This window comes from Cavia porcellus, unplaced genomic scaffold (genome assembly GCF_034190915.1).
Source record: "Cavia porcellus strain 051 isolate PalLab524CR breed Dunkin Hartley unplaced genomic scaffold, mCavPor4.1 scaffold_28, whole genome shotgun sequence".
Lineage (NCBI taxonomy): Eukaryota > Metazoa > Chordata > Mammalia > Rodentia > Caviidae > Cavia > Cavia porcellus.
In genome coordinates this window covers 48,440,758-48,465,658 of record NW_026947511.1, presented here as the reverse complement: position 1 = coordinate 48,465,658, position 24,901 = coordinate 48,440,758, and the positions used below count along the sequence as shown (strand labels likewise).

Genomic DNA, 24,901 nt, shown 5'->3' with positions numbered 1-24,901 from the left:
TAAACCCTGAAGATGAAAATGTCCTTTAGATCTTTATTGCTGCTAAAAATATGGCCCTATGGGTAAAATTCTTGTGAGAGCAAATCAACGTTAGAAAACAACATTTTCCATTCTAAGTTCACTTGTAACACAAATGAAGAATATTGCTGAGATCAGTGAAGTAATTTAAAATGCAATTAAAATGATCAAATAATAGATGTGAGGAAAAGTGAATTAACTTTTAGAGAAGAACAGAAAGATAAATTTATAGAAGATTTAAAGGATATTATCATTAGAATACATAAAAATACAAATTTATACTACTGTAAAGTAGTCATAAAAAGTAGAAAGATAAGAAATCAGTCATATGTAACTGTAGGAAGATTGTATTTTATAGAAAAAAAATGTTATTTAAACTCACCAGTTGTTCTTCTGAGTAGAACTGAGAAAATAAATACATACAAAATTCACAGTCAAACATAAACAAAATGATTCTAAGTACACTGATATTTTTTGAATTCTCCTCTGTACCAGGCTTTATGGAAATGCTTTAAAGGGCATCGTGTTTACAATCTAACATGCTCAAAAATTAATTAGTTATCACATGTGGAAGACTACCACTAGATTAGAGGAAGGATACATGTCTTGTTTATTTTATCAATTTCTTGTTCCCTAGTTAAAAATTTAAGCAAAGGGAGCCTGACAATAATTTGCCATTTTATTCATTTATTTTGTCTGGGACCCTGAAGGAAAAGTGAGGACATCAATATGTCTGTGGGAGACACATCCACCAATATTTCTGATTCTTCTGTTTTTGGTAGATAAATCTAGTCATTAGCTACTATTTTCAAGGGATGTTATTATATAACAAAAGATAATGTCTCTATAGCACCTGTGTAATTCCCAGCTTTATTGAAAAATAGCCTTTCATCTTCCATTATGAACATCTTTGTCAAAAGCTGTGTAGGTGATGCATTAATATTTAGATGCAAGTTCCCTTCAAGAGAATTTGACACCCTCAGTCTCTGGTTGTGGCTTGATAAACATTAAAGTTCACTGTAGGATGATAAGCTATAAAGATAGACACTATTTGGAAATAGATATAATTAGCATCTTGTGAAATATTTTGAGAGCAAGTCAATCACTGCAAAGAAGTATTAGTGAGCTGTGTTTTGTGTGCTGAGCAGCTTCCAGTTAGTAATGTTACACAGTAGTAAAGACATGTGAGAAAGTTCATGTCACTGGCTGTGATTGGCCCCGTGACTAAACTCCACTGTACACAGTAACACCCCATCGCCTTTTACACAGATGAGAGCAGAACCTGCCAAGAATTTCTATGGGAGAATTTATTTCTTCTTTCCTGCTATGGTCCTCATAAGTTTCTCTGCTAGGTACTGATACTTCTTTGATTTACTGTCTCCTCTAATTTTTCAACTACCTTTTCTGCTTGTATCCACTCACTCTCATCCTCTTTGTTTTTGGTCATCTTAAAAAAGACATTCTCACATTATCAGATAAATTTAAAAGTAATAAAATTTGGAATTCTCTTTGACAGTTATTTTAATTATTGTACTGCAATGATTTCTAAATATTTCGATACATTTTCTCATAGTTTATTTAAATACATACTAGTGGAGAGAATGTAATGTGTGCATATTTTTCAATTTTAGAAAAAAAAGTATTACTAGATTAAAACTACTTTCTGTAAATGAAAACACTCTTTTATTACCACGTTGAGATGCAGAAGTAGTTAAAGTACTCTGAAAATGTCTTCATTTCAAAATATATTTGTGGCTAGAAAAAAATCTACATTGTATAAATGAACCTCTCATTCATAGTTATAGTATTTTCCTACATTGAAAGAATTTAGTCAAACTGAAGCCAAAATAGATCAAATATCTTACTGAAAACACTTCAAAGTATAACAATCTGCGAATTATACAATGTGATACTTTTGATGGCCATTGATATTGGAGTCGACATAGAGAAATGAAAATGAAGCAAAAGCCATAAAAGACAAATTGATAATTTGAATATAACAAATATTGGCAACGTGTGTAGATGACAATGTACAATTACCAGGTTTTTGACAATAAAATACAATTCATTTTAAAAACAGGAATAGGGACATAGGATGGATGTTTCTGCCCAAAAGAAGAAAAAATGGAGACAGGCTCACGGGAAGGTGCACAGTGTCTCTTTTGACCTTGCAGATGCAAATTGAAGCACTAATACAGCATCTCACAATTACTAAGTAGGCTCTGATGGACAAACACACACATGTAAAAGTCTTATAAGAATGTAAACTAATTCATATTTTGTACTTCCTTAATGGGAAAGTTAAATAGTGCTATTTTCCTATATCTTTTTTTTCTGTCTATCAATAATTTTGAATTGTTTCTACAGTAAGATTCATATATGTGAGAAATCATATGATTTTCAAGCTTCTGAGTCAGGTTTACTTCACTTGACAGTTTGGTGTCAAGGTGCATCTGTTTGTCTTCAAATGACTCAAAAGAGAGCCATTTCAACAGGATACATTTCAGCACATATTCAAAAAGAAACACAGTGACCCAGCGATTCCATTCCCTGTCACACACTCCTTTAAATTTGAAAGCAGGTGCTCAAACATGCTCTTGTGTGGGAGGGTCCACAGTGGTCACAAGTTGGTGAAAGCCCCTTTTGCATCATGAGATGAAAGAAGAAAGTCTTTCACATAGGTTGGTGACTGGCACTCAAACTCAGATATGCTCATTGAATTGTACTTTTTCATGACAGGATTGCAAATATTGATGTATGTTACAACTTGATGAATTCAGAAAATTGTGTTCACATGACAGAAGTCTGACTCTGATGTTTACAGACTGACAAAATAATGAGGAAATCAGAGAAGGTAAATTCCCCAAAACAGAGAGAGGAGCAGCGCTTATCAGTGCAACCACAAGTATCTTCTCTTGTGCTTGAGTCAGTTTTGCATGCTGACTCTCTGGGAGTTATGCAGAGGGCTGAACAGCACTGCGAGTGGGCAATGTGTCACAGGACTGCACACTTCACAGGGGTATTTTCATTTTGGATGAATTTTACATCAATAAATAGCTAGTCAATAAAAGTGATCTTCAACTGAAATGAGTGATTCTTCCATGGAATGGAGAACGGGTTTGAGTAAGTTTCTAAAATTTTTTTGATCAAGATAAGACAGTATACTTTTGTTAAAAAATATCTTTCATTTTTATAAAACGGAAATTAGAGAAAAACTCAGAAGATGAAATTAAACAGGAATAATCTTCAATAAATATGAAATTTAAGCAAAATGGAAAATTAGTAGTAAAGGTGCAGAGACAATGTTTTATTTACTCTATGACCTAAGAAGATGAGGACACCTTTTGCTCCTTTGGTATGGCTTACAATTTCGTTCTATTTGTCAATATCTTTAATGATATTAGATCAAGTGTTGCAACTCACCAAGTATATTTTCAAGTGTTTCTGAAAAACAAATGAGAAATATTGATGGAATCAGTGAAATAACTTACAAATGAATCACAAATGTTCAAAAATTAGAAGTCTTTGGAAAAAGTAAATTAACTGCTGTGGTAGAACGTCGAGATAGACAGTCAGAGAGGAAGTGATAGAGACAGTGAGATAGGGAGAGAGAGCTAAAATGCTTGAAGGATTTTTAAAAATAAGAATGTATCAAAATCACTAATAGTTCCTTTTAGAAAGGAGTAACGAGGATTGGAGAAATTAGGATGTGGTTACACATAATTGTATCAAGATTGTATTTCATACATAAAATGTTATTAAAATTCATTCTTCTCTGTTTTGAGTAGATTTGAAAATTAAAAACATAGCAATCACACATTCAAATAGAAACAAAATGATTCTAAAACATTGACATTCCTTGAATGCACCCCTGTACCAGACCTCATGAGAACGGCTGGAAAGGAGCACCAAGTTTACCATCTGCAGTGCTCAGCAGATAATTAGTAGCTATGGTTAGAAGAGTAATAGAAGATTAGAGACAGGACACATTTCTTGTTTTTTTTTTCCCAGAGGTGTTTGCCCAATAGTAAGACTTTTATACAAAGTCTCATATCAATTTGCTGTTGTATTGTTTCTTTTTGGGAGGACCCTGAAGGCACAGGGAGCGGTATAGGGAGACGCAGATCATGGCCGTGATGATACAGTACTCACACAAACTACTGAGGCTGTATAAACAAAAAATTGAGGAAGATGTGTAGGAAAAAGTGTACATAAATTTAAATTGTGTACATTGTAGAAGTAGTGCTATTTTTCTGTGTGTCTCTTTTCTATCGTTTGGTCTTTGTGTATATATTGAGTTTAGCATGTAAGAGAAATGATGTCACATTTTAGCTGAAATCTGTCACTTACCATTATAGCTGCCTCTATTTTTCTAATGGAGCCTCAAAATAGTGGCTTTTTATGTGAGAAATTTTAGTGAAATCTATCTGCTCCCACATTTCCATTGTCAGTTTAGACTCCTTAAAAATAACAAAGCAAGCCTCAAGCAAGTACTTGTACAGGTATTTTGTGAAAACAGTATTTACAGTAGCTCAAAATTAGAAGAATCCCTATGTCCATAGGTAAATAGTTAAAAACAATTGCATGTACTCATCCTGTGGAGTGTTAGCCACAAAGAAAAATAAAGTACTGACAGACATTACAACGTGTCGAATGTGGAAAATTCTACACAGGTGAAAGTAGGCAGCCACAAAATGTCTCATACCCTGTAGTGTCCTAGATGTGCAGTAAGCAGAGCAGATGAATCCATAGAAAAAAAGCAGAATAGTGATTCTGAAAGGCTGAGTTGATTTGGGGGAAGCAGAGCTGACTGCTCATGCCTGAGAGCACTGGCTGCCACTCTGGGAGCTACAAGCAGGTGAGAGTGGCACAGCCCTGAAGTGCACTGGAAGTCACTGAATGTGTGCTGTAGAGGGGCTGTCTCAGCTCATCATGGCTTGGACTTCAGTTAAAGCAGCTAATCAGTACAAGTGATCGTGCAATGAAAAAAGACAACGTCAAGTCACACAGTCAAGAACTGGCCTTGTTTAAGTTACATAATTTGTAGACATGTGATGGTGAAACATGTACCTAATTAAGTAAAAAATATCTTTTTATTGCTGAACAAGTAGGTAGAGAAAAATGTGTTTGTTGAAAAAGCAAATCAGAACAATTTTTAAAACAGATTAAATGAAAGAAAAATGCAATCTGAGTAGTAGAAATGGGCTAAAGGCCATGTATTATTTAACCTAAACCTTGAAGATGACAATATCCTTTGCATCTTTGTTACTGCTAAAAATATGACTCTATGGGTAATATCCTTGTGAGAGCAGATCAAGATTGGAAACTCACCATTTTCTGTTCTAAGTTCACTTGCAAAACAATTAAAGAATTTTGCTGAAATCAGCAAAGTAATTTAAAATGCAATAAAAATGATCAAACAATTAGATGTGAGGAAAGGTGAACTAACTTTTACTGAAGAACAGAAAGATACATAGCTAGAATATTTAAAGTTTTGTTATTATATAGATAAAAATACAAATTGATACATCTATAAATTAGTAATGAAAAGAATAAAGATAAGAATGTAATCACACATAGCTATAGGAAGATTGAATTTTATACATAAATGTCAATAAAACTCACCAATGTTTCTTCTGTATTGATCTGCACAAATAAAAACATGCAAAACTCAAAGTCAAACACAAACAAAATTATTCTAAGTTTATTGATATTTTTTGTATTCTCCTCTGTACCAGGTTTTATGAAAATACTTAAAAGGGCATCATGTTTACAGTCTACCATGTTCACAAACTAAATTCCTAAGCACATGTGGAAGACTACCATTAGATTAGAGGAAGAAAACATGAGTGATTAATTTTAACAGTTTCTTGTTCCATAGTTAAACATATATTCAAAGGAAGTCTGACATCAATTTTCCATTTTATTTATTTATTTTTGCTGGGACCCTGAAGCAACAGTGACGACATCGATATGTCTGTGGGAGCAGAGTGTGAACCAGACACATCCACTAATATTTCTGTTTCTCCTATTTTTGGTAGATGAAACTTCTCATCAGCCACTATTATAAAGTGATGCTTTTATATAACCAGTATTATGTCTCTATAGCACCTGTATAACTCCCAGCTTTATTGAAAAATAGTCTTTCATCTTCCTTTATGAACATCTCTGTCAAGAGATGAGTTGGTGATGCATTAATATTTAGACGTAAGTTCCCTTCAAAAGAATTTGACACCTTCAGTCTGTAGTTGAGGCTTGATAAACATTAAGCTTCACTGTAGGATGATAAGCTATAATCACAGACATTATTTTGAAGCACATCTAAGAAGCAACCTGTGAAAGATTATAAGGGCAAGTCAATCATTTTGCCTGTTATGCACTTTCCTGAGTAGTAAGGTTATACACCAGTGAAGTCCTGTGAGAAAACTCAGGTCAATGTCTGTGACTGACCCCATGACTAAACTCCGTGGTAAAGACCACCACCCGATCGCATTTTACACAGATGAGTGCACAACATGCCATATGTTTCTATGGGGGAATTTATTTCTTCTTTCCTGTTATGGTCCTAAAAAGTTTCTCTGCTGTGTACTGATGCCTCATTCATTTACTTTCTCCTTTAATTTTTCAGCTACCTTTTATGCTTATGTCCACTCACTCTCATTCTCTTTGTTTGTGATCATCTTCAAAATGAAATCCTCTCATTATCAGATAAATTGAAAAGGAGTTAAAATTAAAGTTCTGTTTGCTAGTTATTGTATTAATGTACTGCAATGATTTCTAAATATTTCAATTGATTTTCTCATAGTTTATTTAAATATACACTAGTGGTGAGAAAATGTTTGTTCATTTTTTAATTTTACAGGGGAAACTTTTTACTACATCAAAAGTACTTTGTGTAAAGGAACACTCTTGCATTACCACGTTGCAATGTACAAGTAGTTCAATTCCTCTGAAAAGGTCTTCATTTCAGGGAAAAATTCCAGTCTAGAAAAAATCTCTGTCATATAAAGGAGCGTCTCATTCATATTTTTAGTATTTTCCTACATTGAAAGTATTTAGTTAAACTGAAGCCAAATTAGATCGAACATCTAAAAGAAAAAGCTTCAGAGCACAAGCATCTGCAAATTATGCAATGTGATATTTTTGAGGCCCATTAATTTTGGAGTGGACATTGCAAAACTAAAATGAGGCAAAAGCAGTAAAAGACAAACTGAAAAAGTGAATGTAATAAAACTTGGCAAAGTGTGTAGATGACAAAGTACACTTTGAGCTTAATGACTATAAAATTACAATTCATTTTAAAAACAAATTAGGGACATAAGATGTATGCTTCTGTCAAGAAGAGAGAAAAAGGAGACAGGCCCATGGAAAGGTCCTCGGTGACGCTTGTGATCTTGCAGATGCAAATTGAAGCACTAAAACAGTGTCTCACACGCACTAAGAAGGGTCTGAGCGGCAAATGCACACGTGTAAAAGTCTTATAAGAATGTAAACAGGTTCATATTTTGTACTTCCTTACTGGGAAAGTTAAATAGTGCTGTTTTCCTAACTCTTTTTTTCTGATTGTCTATCTTTCATTTTGAACTGCTGATGCATTGTAAGATTCTTATATGAGAGATATCATATGATATTTTTGTTTTTCAGTCAAGTTTACTTCCCTTGACAGTTTGGTCTCAAGGTGCATCTGTTTGTCTTCAAATGACTCAAAAATAGAGGCATTTCAACAGGATATATTTTAGCACATATTCTAAAAGAAACACAGTGACCCACCAATTGCATTCCAGTCATAAGCTCCTTCAAATCTGAAAGCAGATGCTCAAACAGACACTTGTGTGGCAAGGTCCACATGGGTTACAAACCGGTGAAACCCGAGTGTCCTTCATTAGGTAAATGGAGAAAGGCTTTCACATAGGTGGGTTACTGGTACTCAGACTAAGATTAATTTGTTGAATGGTACTCTATCATGACAAGATTTCAAGTATTGATGTATGTTACAAATAAATGAATTCGAAAAATTGTGTACACATGACAGAATGCTGACTCAGATGTTTGCAGAATGACAGAGTAATGAAGAAACCAGAGTAGGTAAATTCACAGAGACAGAGTTTTGAACTGGTGTTATCAGACAACCAAATACCTTCTCATGGGCTGGATTCAGTTTTGCATGCTGACTGTCTGGGAGCTATGTGAAGGGCTGGACAGCACTATGAATGCACAAAGTGTCACTGGACTGAACACTTGAAAGTAGTATTTTCATTCTGGAAGAATTTTACCTCAATAAACATACAAGTCAATAGAAGTATCTTCAACTGAAATGAGTGATTCTTCCATGGAATGGAGAACCGGTTTGTGTAAATTTCTTCATTTGTATGTTTATCATGATAAAAGTGTGTCCTTTTTTTAAAAAATCACTTTCATTTTTTAAAACAACGATTTAGAGAAAAACTCGGCAGTTGAAAGTAAACAGGAAAATTTTCAATATATATCAAATTTTAGCAAAATGGAAAATTAGTAGTAAAGGTGCACTACAGACAATTTTTTATTTACTTTATTACCTCTGAAGATGAGGATACCTTTTTCACCTTTGGTATTGCTGACAATTTGGTTCTATTTGTTAATATCTTTAATCAAAGTGGATCAAGAATTGAAACTCACCATATGCCGTGTGAAGTGTTTCTGCAAATGAAATGAGAAATATTGATGGAATCAGTGAAATTATTTATAAATGAAATCACAAATGATCAAATATTAGTCTTTGGGTAAGAAAATTAATCAAGGGGCAGAACGTAAAGATAGAGAGTGAGAGAGGAAATGATAGAGACAGAGTGAGATAGGGAGAGCCAAAACGTCTGACGGATTTTTAAAAATAAGAATATAGAAAAATCAAAATTAGATCCTTTTTCAAAAGGATCAAGACGGAGTGAAGAAATTAGGATATGATTACACGTAACTGTAGCGATTGTATTTAGTACATAAAATATTATTAAAATTTACCTTTCCCTGTTCTGAGTTGATCTGAAAAATAAAAACATATGGAACTCAGAATCAAATGAAACAAATGTTTCTAATATCACTGATACTCATTGAGTGCTCTCCTGTACCAGGCCCCAACAGAATGGCTGGGAAGGAGCACCAAGTTTACCATCTGCAGTGCTCAACAGATAATTAGTAGCTAGGACTGGAAGAGTAACATGACGTTAGAGGTAGGAAATATTTCTTGTTGTTTTTCATAGCTGCTTGCTCCATAGTTAGAAGTTTATGCAAAGTGAGTTTCACATCAATTTGCCAAAGTATTTATTTCTTTTTGATCAGGACCCTGAAGGCACAGGGAGCAGAATAGAAAGACGCAGATCATGGCTGTGATGATACACTACTCACAGGCACTAGTGAGGTTTTATAAACAAAAAATGGGGAAGTTGTGTGGGAAACAGTGTACAGAAATTGAAATAGTGTACATCCGTAGGGAAAAGTGAAGTAATGCTATTTTCTCTGTCTGTCTCTTTCCTATCGTTTACCTTTATTTTGTTCTTTGTTCATACATTGAATTTTGCATGTAGGAGAAACCATGTGAAGTTTTAGCTGAATTATGTTGCTTACCTTTATGGTCTCAGGGTGCATCTATTTTTCTATGGGAAACTCAAAAATAGTGGCCATTTTATGGAAAATTTCTACTGAAATCTATATGCTCCAACATTTCCATTCCCATTGTAGACTCCTTCAAATGACAAACCACACCTCACGCATGTACTTGTACAGGAATGTCCATGAAAATAGTATTTACAGTAGCCCAAAATGGGAATAATCCCTAAATCCATAGGTAAATTGTTAAAAACAATTGCACATACTCATCCAGTGGGGTATTATTCACTAAGAAAAATAAAGTAATGACACACATTACAACATGTCGAATGTGGAAAATTCTATACAGGTGAAAGTAGGCAGCCAAAAAATGTCATATACACTGTAGTGACCTAGACGTTAGGTAATTAGCACATGAGTCCATAGAAAAAAAGCAGAAAAGTGACTCTCAAAGGCTGGCTTGAGTGTGCGGAAGCAGAGCTGACTGCTCATGATGCCCTGAATGCACTGGCTGCTGCTCTGAGAGCTACAAGCAGGTGAGAGTGGCACAGCCCTGACGTGTACTAGGAGTCACTGAATTGTGTGCTGTAGAGGGCCTGCTCAGCCCACCGTGCCTTTTACCACAATTAAAGCAACTAATCGATCATGTATAAGCGATCATGAAATGAAATGTGACAACGCCCACTCAGATAGTCAAGAACTGGCATTGTTAAGTTCCATAATTTGTAGACATGTGATGCTGAAATATCTCCCTACTTAAGTTTAAACTATCATTTATTTTCCTGAACAAGTAGCTAAAGAAAAACCTTGAAGTTGAAAAAGCAAAAAGGAAAAAATTTGAAAACAGATTAAGTTAAAGAAAAATGCAAACTGTGTAGTAGAAGTGTGCTAGAGGCAATGCTGTATTTATTCTAAACCTTGAAAACAAAGATATCTTTCACAACTTTGTTACTGCTAAAATTATGGCTCTATCAGTGATATCCTTATGAGACAAGATCAAGATTAGTAAAATCACTGTTTTCTCTTCTAAGTACACTTGCAAAACAAATGAAAAACATTGCTGAAACCAGTAAAGTAATTTATAAATGCAATCAAAAATGATCAAATAATAGATGTGGGGAAAGGTGAATTAACTTTTAGAGAAGAATAGAAAGATACATAGAAAGAATATTTAAATGATTTTGGTTATTAGAATAGATAAAAATTACAAATTGATACTCGTATAAAGTAGTAATGAATAGTAGAAAGATCAGAAAGTAGATATACATACCTATAGCACGGTTGTATTTTAACATTAAATGTTATTAAAACTCACCATTCTCTATTCCGAGTTGATCTGATAAAATAAAAACATACAAAAATTACAGTCAAACATAAACCAAGTGATTCTAATGTGATAGATATTTCTTGAATGCTCCTGTGTACCAGGTTTTATGAAAATGCTTACAGGGCATACGTTTACTGTCTACCATGTGAGAAACTAAATTAGTCACCACATGTGGAAGAATATCACGAGATTAGAGGAAGGACACACGTCGTATTTATTTTCATAATTTCTTGTTCCCGAGTTAAAAATTTATGCAAAGGGAGCCTGACGTCAATTTGCCATGTTATTTATTTATTTTGGCTGGACCCTGAAGGAACAGTGATGACTTCGAAATGCCTGTGAGTTCAGAGTGTGAACCAGACACATCCACTAATATTTCTGTTTCTTCTGTTTGTGGTAGATGAATCTTGTCAGCAGCTACTATTGTCAAGTGATGATTTTATATAAAAAGATTATGTCTCTATAGCACCTGTGTCACTCCCAGCTTTGTTGAAAAATAGCCTTTCATCTTCCATTACGAACATGACTTTCAAAAGCTGAGTTGTGGATGCTTTAATATTTAGACGTATGTTCCCCTCAAGAGAATTTGACACCCTCAATCTCTGGTTGTGGCTTAATAAACATTAATGTTCACAAGCTATAATGACAGGCATTATTTTGAGGCACATCTAAGTAGCAGGCAGTGAATGATTTTCAGAGCGAGTGAATCATTACAAAGAAGTATTAGTGAGCTGTGATTTGTGTGCTATGCAGCTTCCTGAGTAGTAAGGTTATGCACCAGGGAAGTCCTCTGAGAAAACTCATGTCACTGGCTGTGATTGGCCACATGACTAAACTCCACGGGACATACTAACACCCCATCGCCCTTTACACAGATGAGTGTAGAAACCGCCATGGCTTTTTATGGGAGAATTTAATTCCTCTTTTGTGGTCCTCAAAATTTCTCTGGTATGTAGTGAGACCTCATTCATTTACTGTCTTCTCTAATTTTTCAGCTCCTTTTCTGCTTATGTCCACACACTCTCATTCTCTTTGTTTGTTGTCATCTTCAAAATGAAATTCTCCTATTATCAGATAAATTTAAAAAGAGTAAATTTAAAATTCTCTTTGCTAGTTATGTTCATTAATGTACTGCAATGAGTTCTAAATATTTCATTTTGTCATCATTTATTTAAATATATACTAGTGGAGAGAATGCAAGTTGTGTATAATCTTTAATTTTACAGAGAAATCTGTTTACTACCTCACAATACTCTTTGTAAAGGAACACTCTTTAATTACCATTTTGCGATGTACAAGTAGTTAATGTCCTCTGAAAATGACAACTTTTCTGAGAAAAATGTCTGGCTAGAAATAAATCTCCAATTTCTCCGAATGCTGCGATTGGAAGCCCCATTTGACCCAGCTATTCCACTTGTAGGCATATTCCCAGAAGAACTGAAAGCATCATACCACAGTGATATATGTGCACCCATGTTTATATCAGCACAATTTGTAATAGCCAGATCTTGGAAACAACCTAAGTGTCCATCAACTGAGGAATGGATAAAAAAGTTGTGGTACTTTTATACAATGGAGTACTACTCAGCTATAAAGAATGATCACATCGAGATATTTATAAATAAATGAACACAGCTTAAGACCATACTTATAAGTGAAATAAATCAAACTCACATGTATAAATACCGAATAGTTTCCCTAGTGTAAGAAACGACAAGAATACATAAAAGTATGTGGTAATCATGATTCCCAGTCACACTGGTTTGAAGCCATATAGTGTTTTCACTCATTAATTGGAATAGTTTTAATCTGGGTTTTTTTATTTTATTGTCTATGATACTTCAAATAACTATTTTGAAGAAAATAAGACAGCATAATAGCTAGTGCTGATTTAATATCATTCTGTTTTGAATCCCCATCAAGTTGTTGTTCATCTGTTTCTATTGCTTATAACATGTTGTATCTTATTATATTTTAATGTATGCAATAGCATAAGCAAATTTTTATAGGCAGAGAGATAATATAGAATCTGGTGTTCAGTTCCTGTTAGCTGGTTCTAAATGCCCTGCAATAATTTCATTCTCTTGAATGGTTTCACACTGTCTTGATAAGTTTGATGCTATAGTATACGAAGTTAGACTCAAATATTTCAAGGAAAGAGTCACTATGGTAACTACTATTAATGTCAGGCTATCTGGTGGTGAAACACAATGATGCTTAAATTTTTTGGTTCTGACCAGTGTTGTTCTATTGATATGTTCTTTTTTATCTCAATCTCCCCCTTTTTTTAAATTGATTTATTTCTTAGTATCTTTTAACTAAGGGAAAACTAAATTAAAAATAGTGCGATATATTATAGTAACTTTTTTGTTTCCCTATTAACCTGATTTGAACCCCTGTATTGTTCTCCACATCCTGTTTTGAATGATTTTATTGTATTCTGTTTTGCTTAGTATTATCAAGTTTGAGGGTATAGGCAACCATTTGGAAGGCAACCAGATATTCTATGATGCCCGTTATCATTTAACTATTATCTTCTTTGGAAGTCCTGTAAGCTCTCCAATGTGGGGTTTATTGGTCTTCTGCACTGTTTTGTTCAATTCTTTTATACCAGCTGATATAGGCAACTCCTTTTAAGATAACAAGAGGCATAATGGTAACCACTGTTGATCACCTAGTAATCTGTTTTTTGGTTTTTTTTTTTTTTTGCGTTATATACTATGTCCATCCTCCTGTTCTAACTGACTCTGTTTTGCTTTGTCACATTGGGTTTTTCTTTGGTCTGTCTTATTTTGGTTTTTTTTTTTTTTGGTTTTGGGGTTTTTTTAATCTTTTTTTTCTTTTCCTCTTCAAAGAAAAAGTTATAAGAACTGTGGGAGTAATGGAAACCAAAATATGTGAGTGTTAGCATAAAAAAGAGAGGGAAGAGTGTGATCTAAAGGATATAATTGCAAGTATATTTAAAAGTGTAGGATAGAGAACTGTATTGCTGAGTTTTTGTTGGATCATTGAACAGAACTGTCTGCAATCTCACTGTATTAATATCCACATTGTATGCTTTAATTTTGTATTCTGGACAACTGTTTCTCAGATGACAATGTGTGATCTGTAAACTGGTGAATTCTTACTGTATATTTTTTCTCTTGAAATTCTGTATTACTTCTAGCCTTTTACTGTTTTGCTTTGTTTAGTTTTGTTTTTCTCTTTAAATAAATAAAAAAGAAATAAATCTCCACTGTATTAATGAGCCTCTGATTCATATTTTTGTATTTTCATACTGAAGAAAAAGTAGAACAAATGTCTTACTGAAAAAGTTTTGCAGTATAAGTATATGCAAATTATATAATGTGATATTTCTTGATGCCTTTGATTTTGGAGTGGATGTACAGAAAAGAAAATGAGGCAAAAGTAATAAAAGAAAAATTGAAAAATTGAATGTAATAAAAATTTGCAGAGGGTATAAAGGACAATGTACAGTTTCAGCTCAATGACAATAAAATAACAATTCCTTTTAAAAACACAAAGAGGGACAGAAGATGGATGTTTTGCCAGGAAGAGGGAAAAATGGAGACAGGCCCATGGAAAGGTGCCTAGTGTCTCTTGTGACCTTGAAGATGCAAATGCAAGCATTTATACAGCATCTCACAGCACTCACGAAGCTCTGATGGAGAAATACCACATGTAAAAATCTTATAAGAACTGTAAACAAGTTCATATTTTGTACTTCCTTAGTGTGAATGTTAAACAGTGCAATTTTTCTGTCTCTTTTTTTCTGATTGTCTATCTTTCATTTTGAACTGTTTATACCTAGTAGTATTCTTCTATGAGAGAAATCATGTGATATTTAAACTTCTGAGTCAGCTTTACTTCACTTGACAGTTTAGTCTCAAAGTGCATTTGTTTTTCTTCAAATGACTCAAAAATAGAGCCATCTCAACAGGATACATTTCAGCGCATACTCAAAAGAAAGCATAGTGACCCAGCAATTCCATTCCCAGTCATACACTCCTTCAAATGTGAAAGCAGGTGCTCCAACATGCACTTGTGTGGGAGGGTCCACTGCAGCAGTATCCCCAGCAATCTCAAGCTGGCAAAACCTCAGTGTCGATCATGAGGTGAATGGTTCAAGAGTCTCAGATATTCAACCTGAGTGGTACTCAAGCTCAGACACCCCAGTTAATAGTGCTCTGCCTTTAAATGATAGGAAGCTTCAGTGTATGTTACAAACTAGTGAATCTTGGCAGTTATTTACACATGAAAGTAGGAGGACTCAAATGTTCATGTACTGTAACTTCGTTAGGAGGAAACCAGAGCAGATAAATTCATGGATACAGAGTCCGAGCAGTGACCATCTAAGGTTGACTGCTGTGGGAACCAGAAGTGCCTTGTCAGGTGGCCTACAGTTTAGAGACTCATGATGACTCTCTGAGAAGTAGGGAAAGATGAAGTTTGCGCTGCACTGTGAATGTGCTACTGTTACTGAGTTGTACAGTTGAGAATGTGTCTGCTAGTTTTGGATAAATTTTACCTCGATAAAGGTATGTAATGAATAGAAGCTATTTTCAAGTGAAATAAATGGCTCATACATGAAAGCAAGGACTGACCTTGTTTAAACTTCTTAATTTATGTTTGTCAACATAAAACACCAATGTAACTTTTGTTTAAGATACATTACTTTTTTTGAGCAATCAATTTGAAACAAACGGCAGTTTAAAAGCAGACAAGAAATATTTTGAATTTATACAAAATTGAAGCAAATTGCAAGCTGTGTAGTTTCACTAGAGGTAATGTCTTATTTATTCACTAAACAAAGAAGAGTAAGATACACTTTGTGTCTTTGTCATTGCCTTAAATTAGGTTCTACTTAGTATTATCTTCTTTCAAAGTGGATCAAGAGTTGAAACTCATCATTTTCCATTTCTCTGCAAAACAAGTGAGGAATATTGATGAAATAAGTGAAGTAATTATAAAAGCAACCAGATTGGATCAAATATCGGGTGCCTTACAAGCTAACTCAGTTAAATGATTGAGAAAAACAGAGTAACAAGTGGTTAAAGAATTTTCAATTTAAGATATAATAAAATCAGAGATATTGATACAAAGGAACAAAGAAGGATGAAGAAGTATGAAAGTATGCATAAATTATATTAGGAAGCTCAAATTGTGTTCACAAAATGTGATTAAGCTTTATCTTATTATCACTACACTTGCCTGAAAAATAAAATCATACAAGAATCAGAATGAAAGAAAAGCAACGCAAAAATAATCTGAATGCACTGATATTTTTAGGTGCTCCTCAATTCCACGATCTATGAAAATTCTTTTCAAGATGGGTCATATTTATAATTTATGGTGCTTAGAAAATTAATTATTAAGCAAGTTGGAAGAGCAATATCAGATTATAGGAAGGACACACTCGTTTTCGAAATTGCTGTTTCCACATTTAGAATTTTATGTGAAGTGAGTCTGATATCAATTTGCCATTTTAGTTATTTGTTTTTGTGTAAGTGCCATTGAGAATCTCTTACATTATTGTTCTGTCTGTGGAACAGAGTGTGAGTGAGACAGATATGCTAATATTTCTGGTTCCTATGGGTGTATCAGAAGAATCATTTCATGATTAAATACTACTACAAATGATCATGTTATGTAATAAAATATTTTGTTTTGTTTTCTCCATTTTCTTTGTGACTCAGCATTATTTAAAATTAGCATTTCTTCTATTTTGAACACCATTTTGAATACATGAAGCTTAGTAGTGAATTCATATTTTGATTTAAGTTTCCTCAAAAATACAGCCAAGATGCTCAATGTGTGGGTTGGGTGTGATAAAAATTAAGATTCACTTTATAACGATAAGATTCTAAAGCTATCCATTAATAAGAGGCACATACGAGTAGAAGCCTATGTAAAAATGCAAGAGCCACTCCATCATTATAAATATGAAGTACTGTGAGCTGTGATTTGTGTGCTGTGTGGCTTCATAGAGTAGGAAGAGTGTGCCACTTCCTGTGAGGAAGCTGTATATAACTTGCGGTCTTTGACCTCTTGCATTCAACAGCACCACGTGCTGTCTTGCTTGTCTTGCACATTGACTAATGCAGATCTTGCCAAAGATTTATTCGGGAGAATTTACTCCATCTTTGTGTCCTGGTACTTGGAACTTTGCTCGATATGTGTTGATTTCTCATTCATTTACAACCTTCTCTTATTTTTAACTATCATTTATGCTCATGGTTTCCCTCTTTTTCGCTCCGTTATTTGTCTTCACTTCTTAACATAAACTTTCACATCAAGGAGAAATGGCAGTAAGGATTTTCAATCCGTAAAACAAAACAGCATTCAACACTGATTGATGTACCCTGCAAAACTATCACACTCAGCGGAGAAATATGATACCTCCATGACAAAGGACAGCTAAAAGAAAGTTATGACCATCATACCAGCTTTACAGAATGCTCTGAATGACATACTAGAAAGAGTTAACAAAGACCACTAACACATGGACACCAAGAGAAAGAGACACCAGGCAGGATAAGAGGTTTAAAAAAAGGAGAAAGATAGGGAACAAACAACAAGAACAAACAAGAAAAAGAAAAACCAATAAATGCCAATTATAACCATCAACATAAATGTTCTAAACTCACCAATCAAAAGAAATGGACTAGCAGAATGGATAAAGATGAAAGATCCAACAGTATGATGCAATTAAGAAACACATTTAACCCCCCAAAACTTCATAGACTAACAAAGGATGGAAAACTATTCTCCATGCCAAAAGACCACAGAGAAAAGCAAGAGTAGCTATTTTATTTTCAGAAAACACAAACTGCTCACATCAATTTTATACTGTTTCTTTATATAAATTCACTGTATCTGAAGATATGGACAACTATTTGGAAGAAAAAGAGACAGAATGATAGTGAAGATTTTTGATTGTCTACTTTGAAATTTATGTCTCTTGCGTTGCTTTTTTATGTTCTGTTTTGTTGTGTTTAATTTTACCATCTTTAAAATAAAATTTAAAAAATATAAGCACAAACTTCCTTTTCAATGTACTAACAGAAATTAATTGTATAATTATCTTAAACAGTTTCACATATGTATACATTTATTTATTTTTCATTTTGCATCTTTCTTTTCTCCTTTTCCCATCCCAGTTTCTCTTTCCTTGAGATACTTGGATTAATGTCTATACTCAGTTAAGAAAAAACACTCATTGTCTTTTTAACCTTGACTCTGTTCTTTTGTGATTAGTCTACTCTACAAAGCACATATATTTAATGTAATTGCTACACATTTAAAATAATAGATCTTACATCTGAAAGTAATATAGCAGTATACTCAGATGATTTAGTTTGAAGGAACACTGTCTTAAATAATTAAGAAAATATCCAAGGAGTAAAGTAATTGTGATGTGTCTTTACTTGCTCTGATGGTTGTTTATATTTCACTATTTTTCTATGCAATAACAATTCTCTAACACTGTTTAACATTTTAGAGGACCTGCTAGTCCTTTAGCTCCATTCGAATTATACTTTTACCTCAAGGATTTGTACTTCTGGTTTCACACCCAGTCTCCTTTTTCCAAAAGGAGGAACTTTATATATCAGTAAAATGTTTCTCCTAATATCACACTACAAATGATAAGGTAAAGTTCAATAGCAATGATCTCTTCTTAAATCAAAAGCATTTTTTATTAATCTCCTTAGTAAACATAGATGCAAAAGTCCTCAGTAGGACTCTAGGAAGCAGCGTAAAACAATTCATCAAAAAATTATACAACAAGATCAAGTAGCATTCCTCTCAAGGATGCAGGACACAAAAATCAATAGGTATAATTCACCACATCAACAGAACCAAGCACAAAATCTATGTTATCATTTCAATACAGGTAGTAAAAGCACTTGACAAAGTCCGACATTCATTCATGATAACAAATCCTATGGAAAGTCTTTATCTCATTATAATGAGAGTCATCGATGATAAGCCAGCATCAAACTCTTACTAAATGGACAGAAACTGAAGGCATCCACTGTGTAATCGGTAACAGCACTGTAACCATAATCCTTGAAATATTATCGAGAAGCAATTAGACAAGAGAAATTAATTACAAAATTGCTAAAATAAGACGCAGAGTCAATGTTAAAAATCAGTAGCATTTCTGTATACAAATAACAAATTCACGAAGGAAAACAATACCTTTCATAGGAGTGTCAAGGAAAAATGAAGTATTTAGTAATCAATATAGTGAAGGAAGTGGAGGAGCTTTCCATTGAAAACTGCAGTACACTGAAAAAGGAGGTCTAGCAAAATGTTAGACGATGAGAAGGAATTCCCTGTTGTAGAAAAAAAAAATAGGGAAAATAGCCATACTTTCAAAACTGATATACAGAATTCATGCACTATGTAAAGCACAACTCACAGAAATGGTGAAAACAACCCCAAACTTCATATGGAACCAGAAGCTTTCTAGAATAGCAAAATCAATTATGAGCAACAGGGGCAAGGCAGAGGGCATCATAATCCCTGATGTGGAATTACACTAGCAAGTCACAGTGGTAAAAACTGCACAATACTGGCCCCAAAACAGACTGAGGATCAGTGGAACAGAATAAATGATGTGGAATCAACTCCCAAGTGGACTACAGCATGGTTCATTCTGGCTAAGTTTGTGGAAAAATCTCTAAATGTCTGTGACAGAAAAAGTGGTACATACTATGTGGAATAGTCAACAATTTGGTTTGAAAACAAAGGCAATTCTGCAATGTGTAACCACATGGACGATCTCTCTTCTTGGATTGCCAATGATCCCTTGGCATCACCTCACTCAGATCAGGGCAAATATAGACAGCACATTTACTCTGCAGAGGAAGTCAGCAGACTACAAGGAGTCCGGAGTTAGAATCACATCTCTATGTAGAGAAAAACTGTATGCATTTCTCATGGGTGTAAATTTAATACTATGCTTCTGATGGCCAGAATTAAAACTCTCCTTTTTATAATGCTCTCGGTTAGACATAAGTGATCTTGGGAACTTAGTTAAATGGATATTTCTCCAAACATAGAAACAGAAAATTTCTCTGTTTGCCACATTAATGATTTCAATATTTCCTATGAACCAGAAGCATAATCACTATAGGCTGCAGTCTGCTGTTTCTAAACCTTCAGTTAGTGCACATTGAAATGCTTTTTCTATGAATATTAATAGCCACATAGAAATCCACAGCAATATGCTTTTTAAAGAAACATTTGTTTCATTATTATGTTTGTGTATATTAGGCATAAGTGTAGATTTTCAATCTTGCACTACATTGGAGTACAGGTATCACATAAGTGCAATTACTTTGCACTACATTTAGAGTATAGGTATCACATTTTTAAGCGCCAGTTATTGGTTATATTTTTAAACAAGTGAGTTTCAGCTGGCACAGTGGCACAGCCTAATCTCACCTGATTGGAAGGCTAAGGCAGAAGGATCCCAGGTTCATGGCCAGCCAGCACAATGTAGTGAGATCACTGTCTCAAATTTTCAAAAGGGTTGAAGTAAAAACTCAGTATTACACTGCTTATCTAGCATGCTCAAGGCACTGGGTACAACCTCCAGTACTGCAGTAGATAAGCAAACAATGAAAGAAAGAAAGAAAGAAAGAAAGAAAGAGAGAGAGAGAGAGAGAGAGAGAGAGAGAGAGAGAGAGAGAGAAAAGAAAGAAAGAAAGAAAGAAAGAAAGAAAGAAAGAAAGAAAGAAAGGAAGGAAGGAAGGAAGGAAGGAAGGAAGGAAGGAAGGAAGAAAGAAAGAAAGAAAGAAAGAAAGAAAGAAAGAAAGAAAGAAAGAAAGAAAGAAAGAAAGAAAGAAAGAAAGAAAGAAAAGAGGGAACTTTCTGGTGGCATATGGAAAGGTTGGAATCATGATCAACGTGATAGTCAGAATTATGGAGTAGAGAAAAGAAATTCAAAATGTGTGGGAAACACTTGGCAAAGACCAGCAAAGGCAGGAAGCCGAGAAACACATGGAGGAACACAGGCTCCGAAAGTTAGAGCGGGCTCGTGGAGGCAGGATGAGGTGAAGAGCTAGCAATGTCAAATGGGGGAGTGATTAGTGAAGTGAGAGATCCTTGGGGGAACTTAACCAGAAGGTGAAAAGAAACCAAGAGCCACATGGCCAGGCCTGAGTATCGTCCATCCAATTGCAACTTCGTGCTCTGGGGCCTCATATTTCTTTCTGACACAATACCTTTCTGAAAGATATTAACCTAGGCTCATACATACATTTACATAGGCACAAGTAACAGCAGTAACTAAAATAAAACTCACATTTCTTGATCAGTGGAGTCACCATTTCTGGGCGAGTCAGGTTAAGGTCCAATGCACCTGCCCTGGTAATTCCAGCTATTCCAAGGGAATTCCAGGGGAATCCGATGCCTTTGTGTCCCCTGTATAAGCACAGAGAGGATGCTGTACCACCTGAGGCAGAGAGAAGCTTGTCTCACAAGCCAGGTTTTGCTTGTGAGATCTGTAGTCAAATGGGCTATGGAGAAGAGAATGGACCCTGGACCTCACAGGATCATAAAACAATAATTCGTTACAAGGGTTCATGTGCTCATTTGAACACATGAGCAAATCAACACTTGTGTGCACAGATCTCAACTGATAAATGAGAAAACACATTTCTGTGGGATTTTGTTCTTTATCCAAATGAAGCCCAGGAGACTGTCTGTGCTGAAGGAGGGAGAAGTTTTGTGTTTACTTGTAATTTAAGCTGTGCTAAAGTGGCCGCACAGTAAGCAGCTATCAGTTCCTTCCTTTCTTCCCAAATTACCCACTGGTTCAAGCTCCCTGTTCCAAGATGCTTCTTCTGCAGATTTATTAACTTTCTATTATAAAGTCCCTCATTTTACTTTACTTATTTATCATACTGAAGCTACATTCTGCAAAAGTATATATATATTGTCTTTTTGAGACGGAGTCTTGCTATGCAGTTCCGGGTGACTTGAGCTCCTTTGTAGCCCAGGCTGGTCTTCATCTTGCAATGATCCTCTTGACTCAGCCTTCTGAGTGCTGAGACGACAAGTGTGGGCGACCACACCCCAGGAAAATACACTCTTGGTGCCTTTCTATACTTTATATTCCCCATGTGGCTTTCCCCATCATTTGATCACATGAATGTTATTTCTTTTGTGAAATGCCACAATGAAGCCATTAAATTTTATAATTAATAAGCACTAATAAAATGAGAATAATTTCTGTCTGTTCACATCTATATCTTTCAATTTGTTGAGGTAAAATTTGCATGCATAAAATATACTACTTAAATTTTTAAAATATTAGTACTGTACATCAGCAATCGCCATCTTTTCCCACAAGCTTTACACACCCCAGTAGAAACCCTATAAGAGTTAAAAGTTTCTCTTACTCTCTTCATCCTCTGGAGAACATTACTCTATTTTCTGTCTTTAGTAATTTGCCTATTCTTGACATTTATATGATGAAATTAATATAAACATGATGTTTATATATAATTTCTTTTACTTAGAATGCTTTTAACACAGTTACATATTTTTCCATGTATCAGTTTACAGCAGTCCTTTATGTAGTGAAATAATTTGGCATTGCATTAACGTGCCAGATATTGTTTGTCTATTTATCTGATACTGGATCCTTGGGTTCTTTATGCATTTTGGCCATCATAAAAAATAGTGCTCTGAACATTTACATATTTTTGTGTCAACCTGTGCTGTTGTTTAAAATATTAGATACTGAACCAGGGTCTTCCAAATCCTAGGCAAGCATTACTCCACTGAACTTTAACACCAAGGTCATAAGCTCTGAAATATCTTGGATATTTATATGACTTGAGTGGAACTGTAGAATCATATGCAATTCTATATTTAACTTTTTTGAGGAAATTCCAAATTATTTCACATGGTTCGTCACAATGCTCTTTTCCTCACCAGGCTTTATCCCTGTTTTCTTGGGAAGGGATGAGGTCTTACCTTGTGGTTTTGATTTGCTTTTCTCTAGTGAATAATGAATGTTGTTAAATGTATTTTCTGTGTTTATTGCACATTTACATGTCTTATTGGAAGGAATGTCTATTTGAGTTCCTACTCTACTTTTAAAATTTCTTCCAACATGATAAAGCTAGTTTACAAAAGTGTATACAATTTGATAAATGTAGATATATACACATATATTCAAGTTGCCTCACCATACTTAAGGTAACAAACATATTCATCACCTCCAGTAGGTTTTTCATGCCCTCTCCATTTATGTGGGGACACTTTAGAAGGACACTACACTATTATTAAACTTTTTACTGTGTGACAGATTTTTAAAAACTATTGGACACTCTGTAAGTCACTCATTATTTAACTATAGATTTATACCCATCATCAATATCCCTCTCTTCCTATCACTTGGTATTCACAGCTCTATTGTGTACTTCTACATCTGTAGCTATTTTAAAATTTACAAACTACCCTAATACATGGAAAGTAAACAGATGTCTATGAGTACCAGGATCAAACTCATGACCTCACTCTTGCCAGGCAGGTGCTTACATCACTGAGCTAAATCCCTGGCCAACAAATGAGTTTTGAACAACAAGTATATCAAGAAATGAATCAGGAAGGTTACTACTTGTTTCAGTGTTAGCAGGACATAATTTTCTCCTGAAAAGTATGCCAATCACTGCAACTAATCAGAAAAACAGAATAAAGCAGAGCCATACTAGCCAGGGTAAAATGAACCAATGAAACTCACTGTTGGCCAGCTGTAGCACTCCCAGGAATATTTCCCAAAAGAGTTAAAGCAGCATCCTATACCGATATACTTGTCATTTCTATACTTATTTCAGCAAAATTCACTAAGCTCAATTGTGAAAACAGCCCAAATGCTTCTCATCAGTCGAGTGGAGACAGAATAGGTGATGTATATGCACAATGGAATCTCATGCAGGCATAAAGAAGAATGAAACAATGTTATTTGCTAGAATATGAATGTGACTGGGGATCATAATGTCGAGTGAAATAAAGCCAGACTCAGTTAAATAGTGTGTGTAATTTTCCCTATGTTAGAGCCAAACCTTCAGATGGCTACAGCCCAAAACAGTGGCTATACTGCAACCTATGGGAACCATGATCCATGCCACACAGGTACACAAATATATGATTCTCACATTCCTCGTAGAAAATGTAATTTTTTACAACTTACATCCAGCCTTCTATATATGTAAAGTCATGTAAAAATTACTTCTAAAATCTAATGCAATGCAAATGCTCTGTAAATAGTTGTTTGATTTACTGATTTAAAATCTTATTTGGGGAATGTAACAATCTGTACTTGTTCAGCACAGATAAAAGTTTTTAAAAAATAATAATTTTGCTCAGAGTGGTAGAACCCACAGTGTGGGATCCAGAGATATTGAGAGCTGACTATATTCACATTCTTTCATAGAATCTGACACATGTACTGATATCAAATAGTAGGAAATACAAAATTGCATGATTTGACCAGGAAAATTAACCTTTACCCTTTTGACACCAAAATCTGCTGCTATTTCAACAGCACTGACTGCTAAGGCATTACCAGAGTTCAAAGTTTCATGCTGAATCACAGATATTTATCACGTTATCGAGGGATACTTCTTACACTTGAACTTTAGCATCCACTAAAGATAAGTCCCTTATCCTACCTGTCTACTTAAGAACAAAAGTCAAAAGTAGAAAGAAAGTGAAAAGTAGAAATGTAGCTACCTCAGTCCTTATGGGACTATTAGCTATTTCTGCCTTATATCTCATTTTAGCTTTCTCTTGGTTACAAATACTTTCATGTTAGACTTAGGATAATTTTGGACATCATGTGTTTATCTTACAAATTTGAACTGTAGATGGGGAGCCAAAAGGGCAGAATGTGCTCTTAAGTCTTTTTTCTGCATAAGTGAAAAGAAAAATTTTCGTCATTTTCCTTTAGGAGTT

At 34.5% G+C, this 24,901-nt stretch overlaps 1 protein-coding gene across 1 annotated transcript in view; it reads right to left on the bottom strand.

Moving 5' to 3' along the window:
- The window catches only part of 39d1 (enterophilin-1), a 130,818-nt gene extending 109,413 nt beyond the window's left edge, over nucleotides 1-21,405 (bottom strand). Inside the window, 7 exon segments of the mRNA NM_001173114.1 lie at nucleotides 401-421; nucleotides 3,442-3,462; nucleotides 5,644-5,664; nucleotides 8,674-8,694; nucleotides 9,013-9,033; nucleotides 10,913-10,933; nucleotides 21,240-21,405. Coding sequence (NP_001166585.1) covers nucleotides 401-421; nucleotides 3,442-3,462; nucleotides 5,644-5,664; nucleotides 8,674-8,694; nucleotides 9,013-9,033; nucleotides 10,913-10,933; nucleotides 21,240-21,264 — 151 coding nt within the window. The 5' untranslated portion in view covers nucleotides 21,265-21,405.
- Between the last annotated feature and the right edge of the window lie 3,496 nt (nucleotides 21,406-24,901).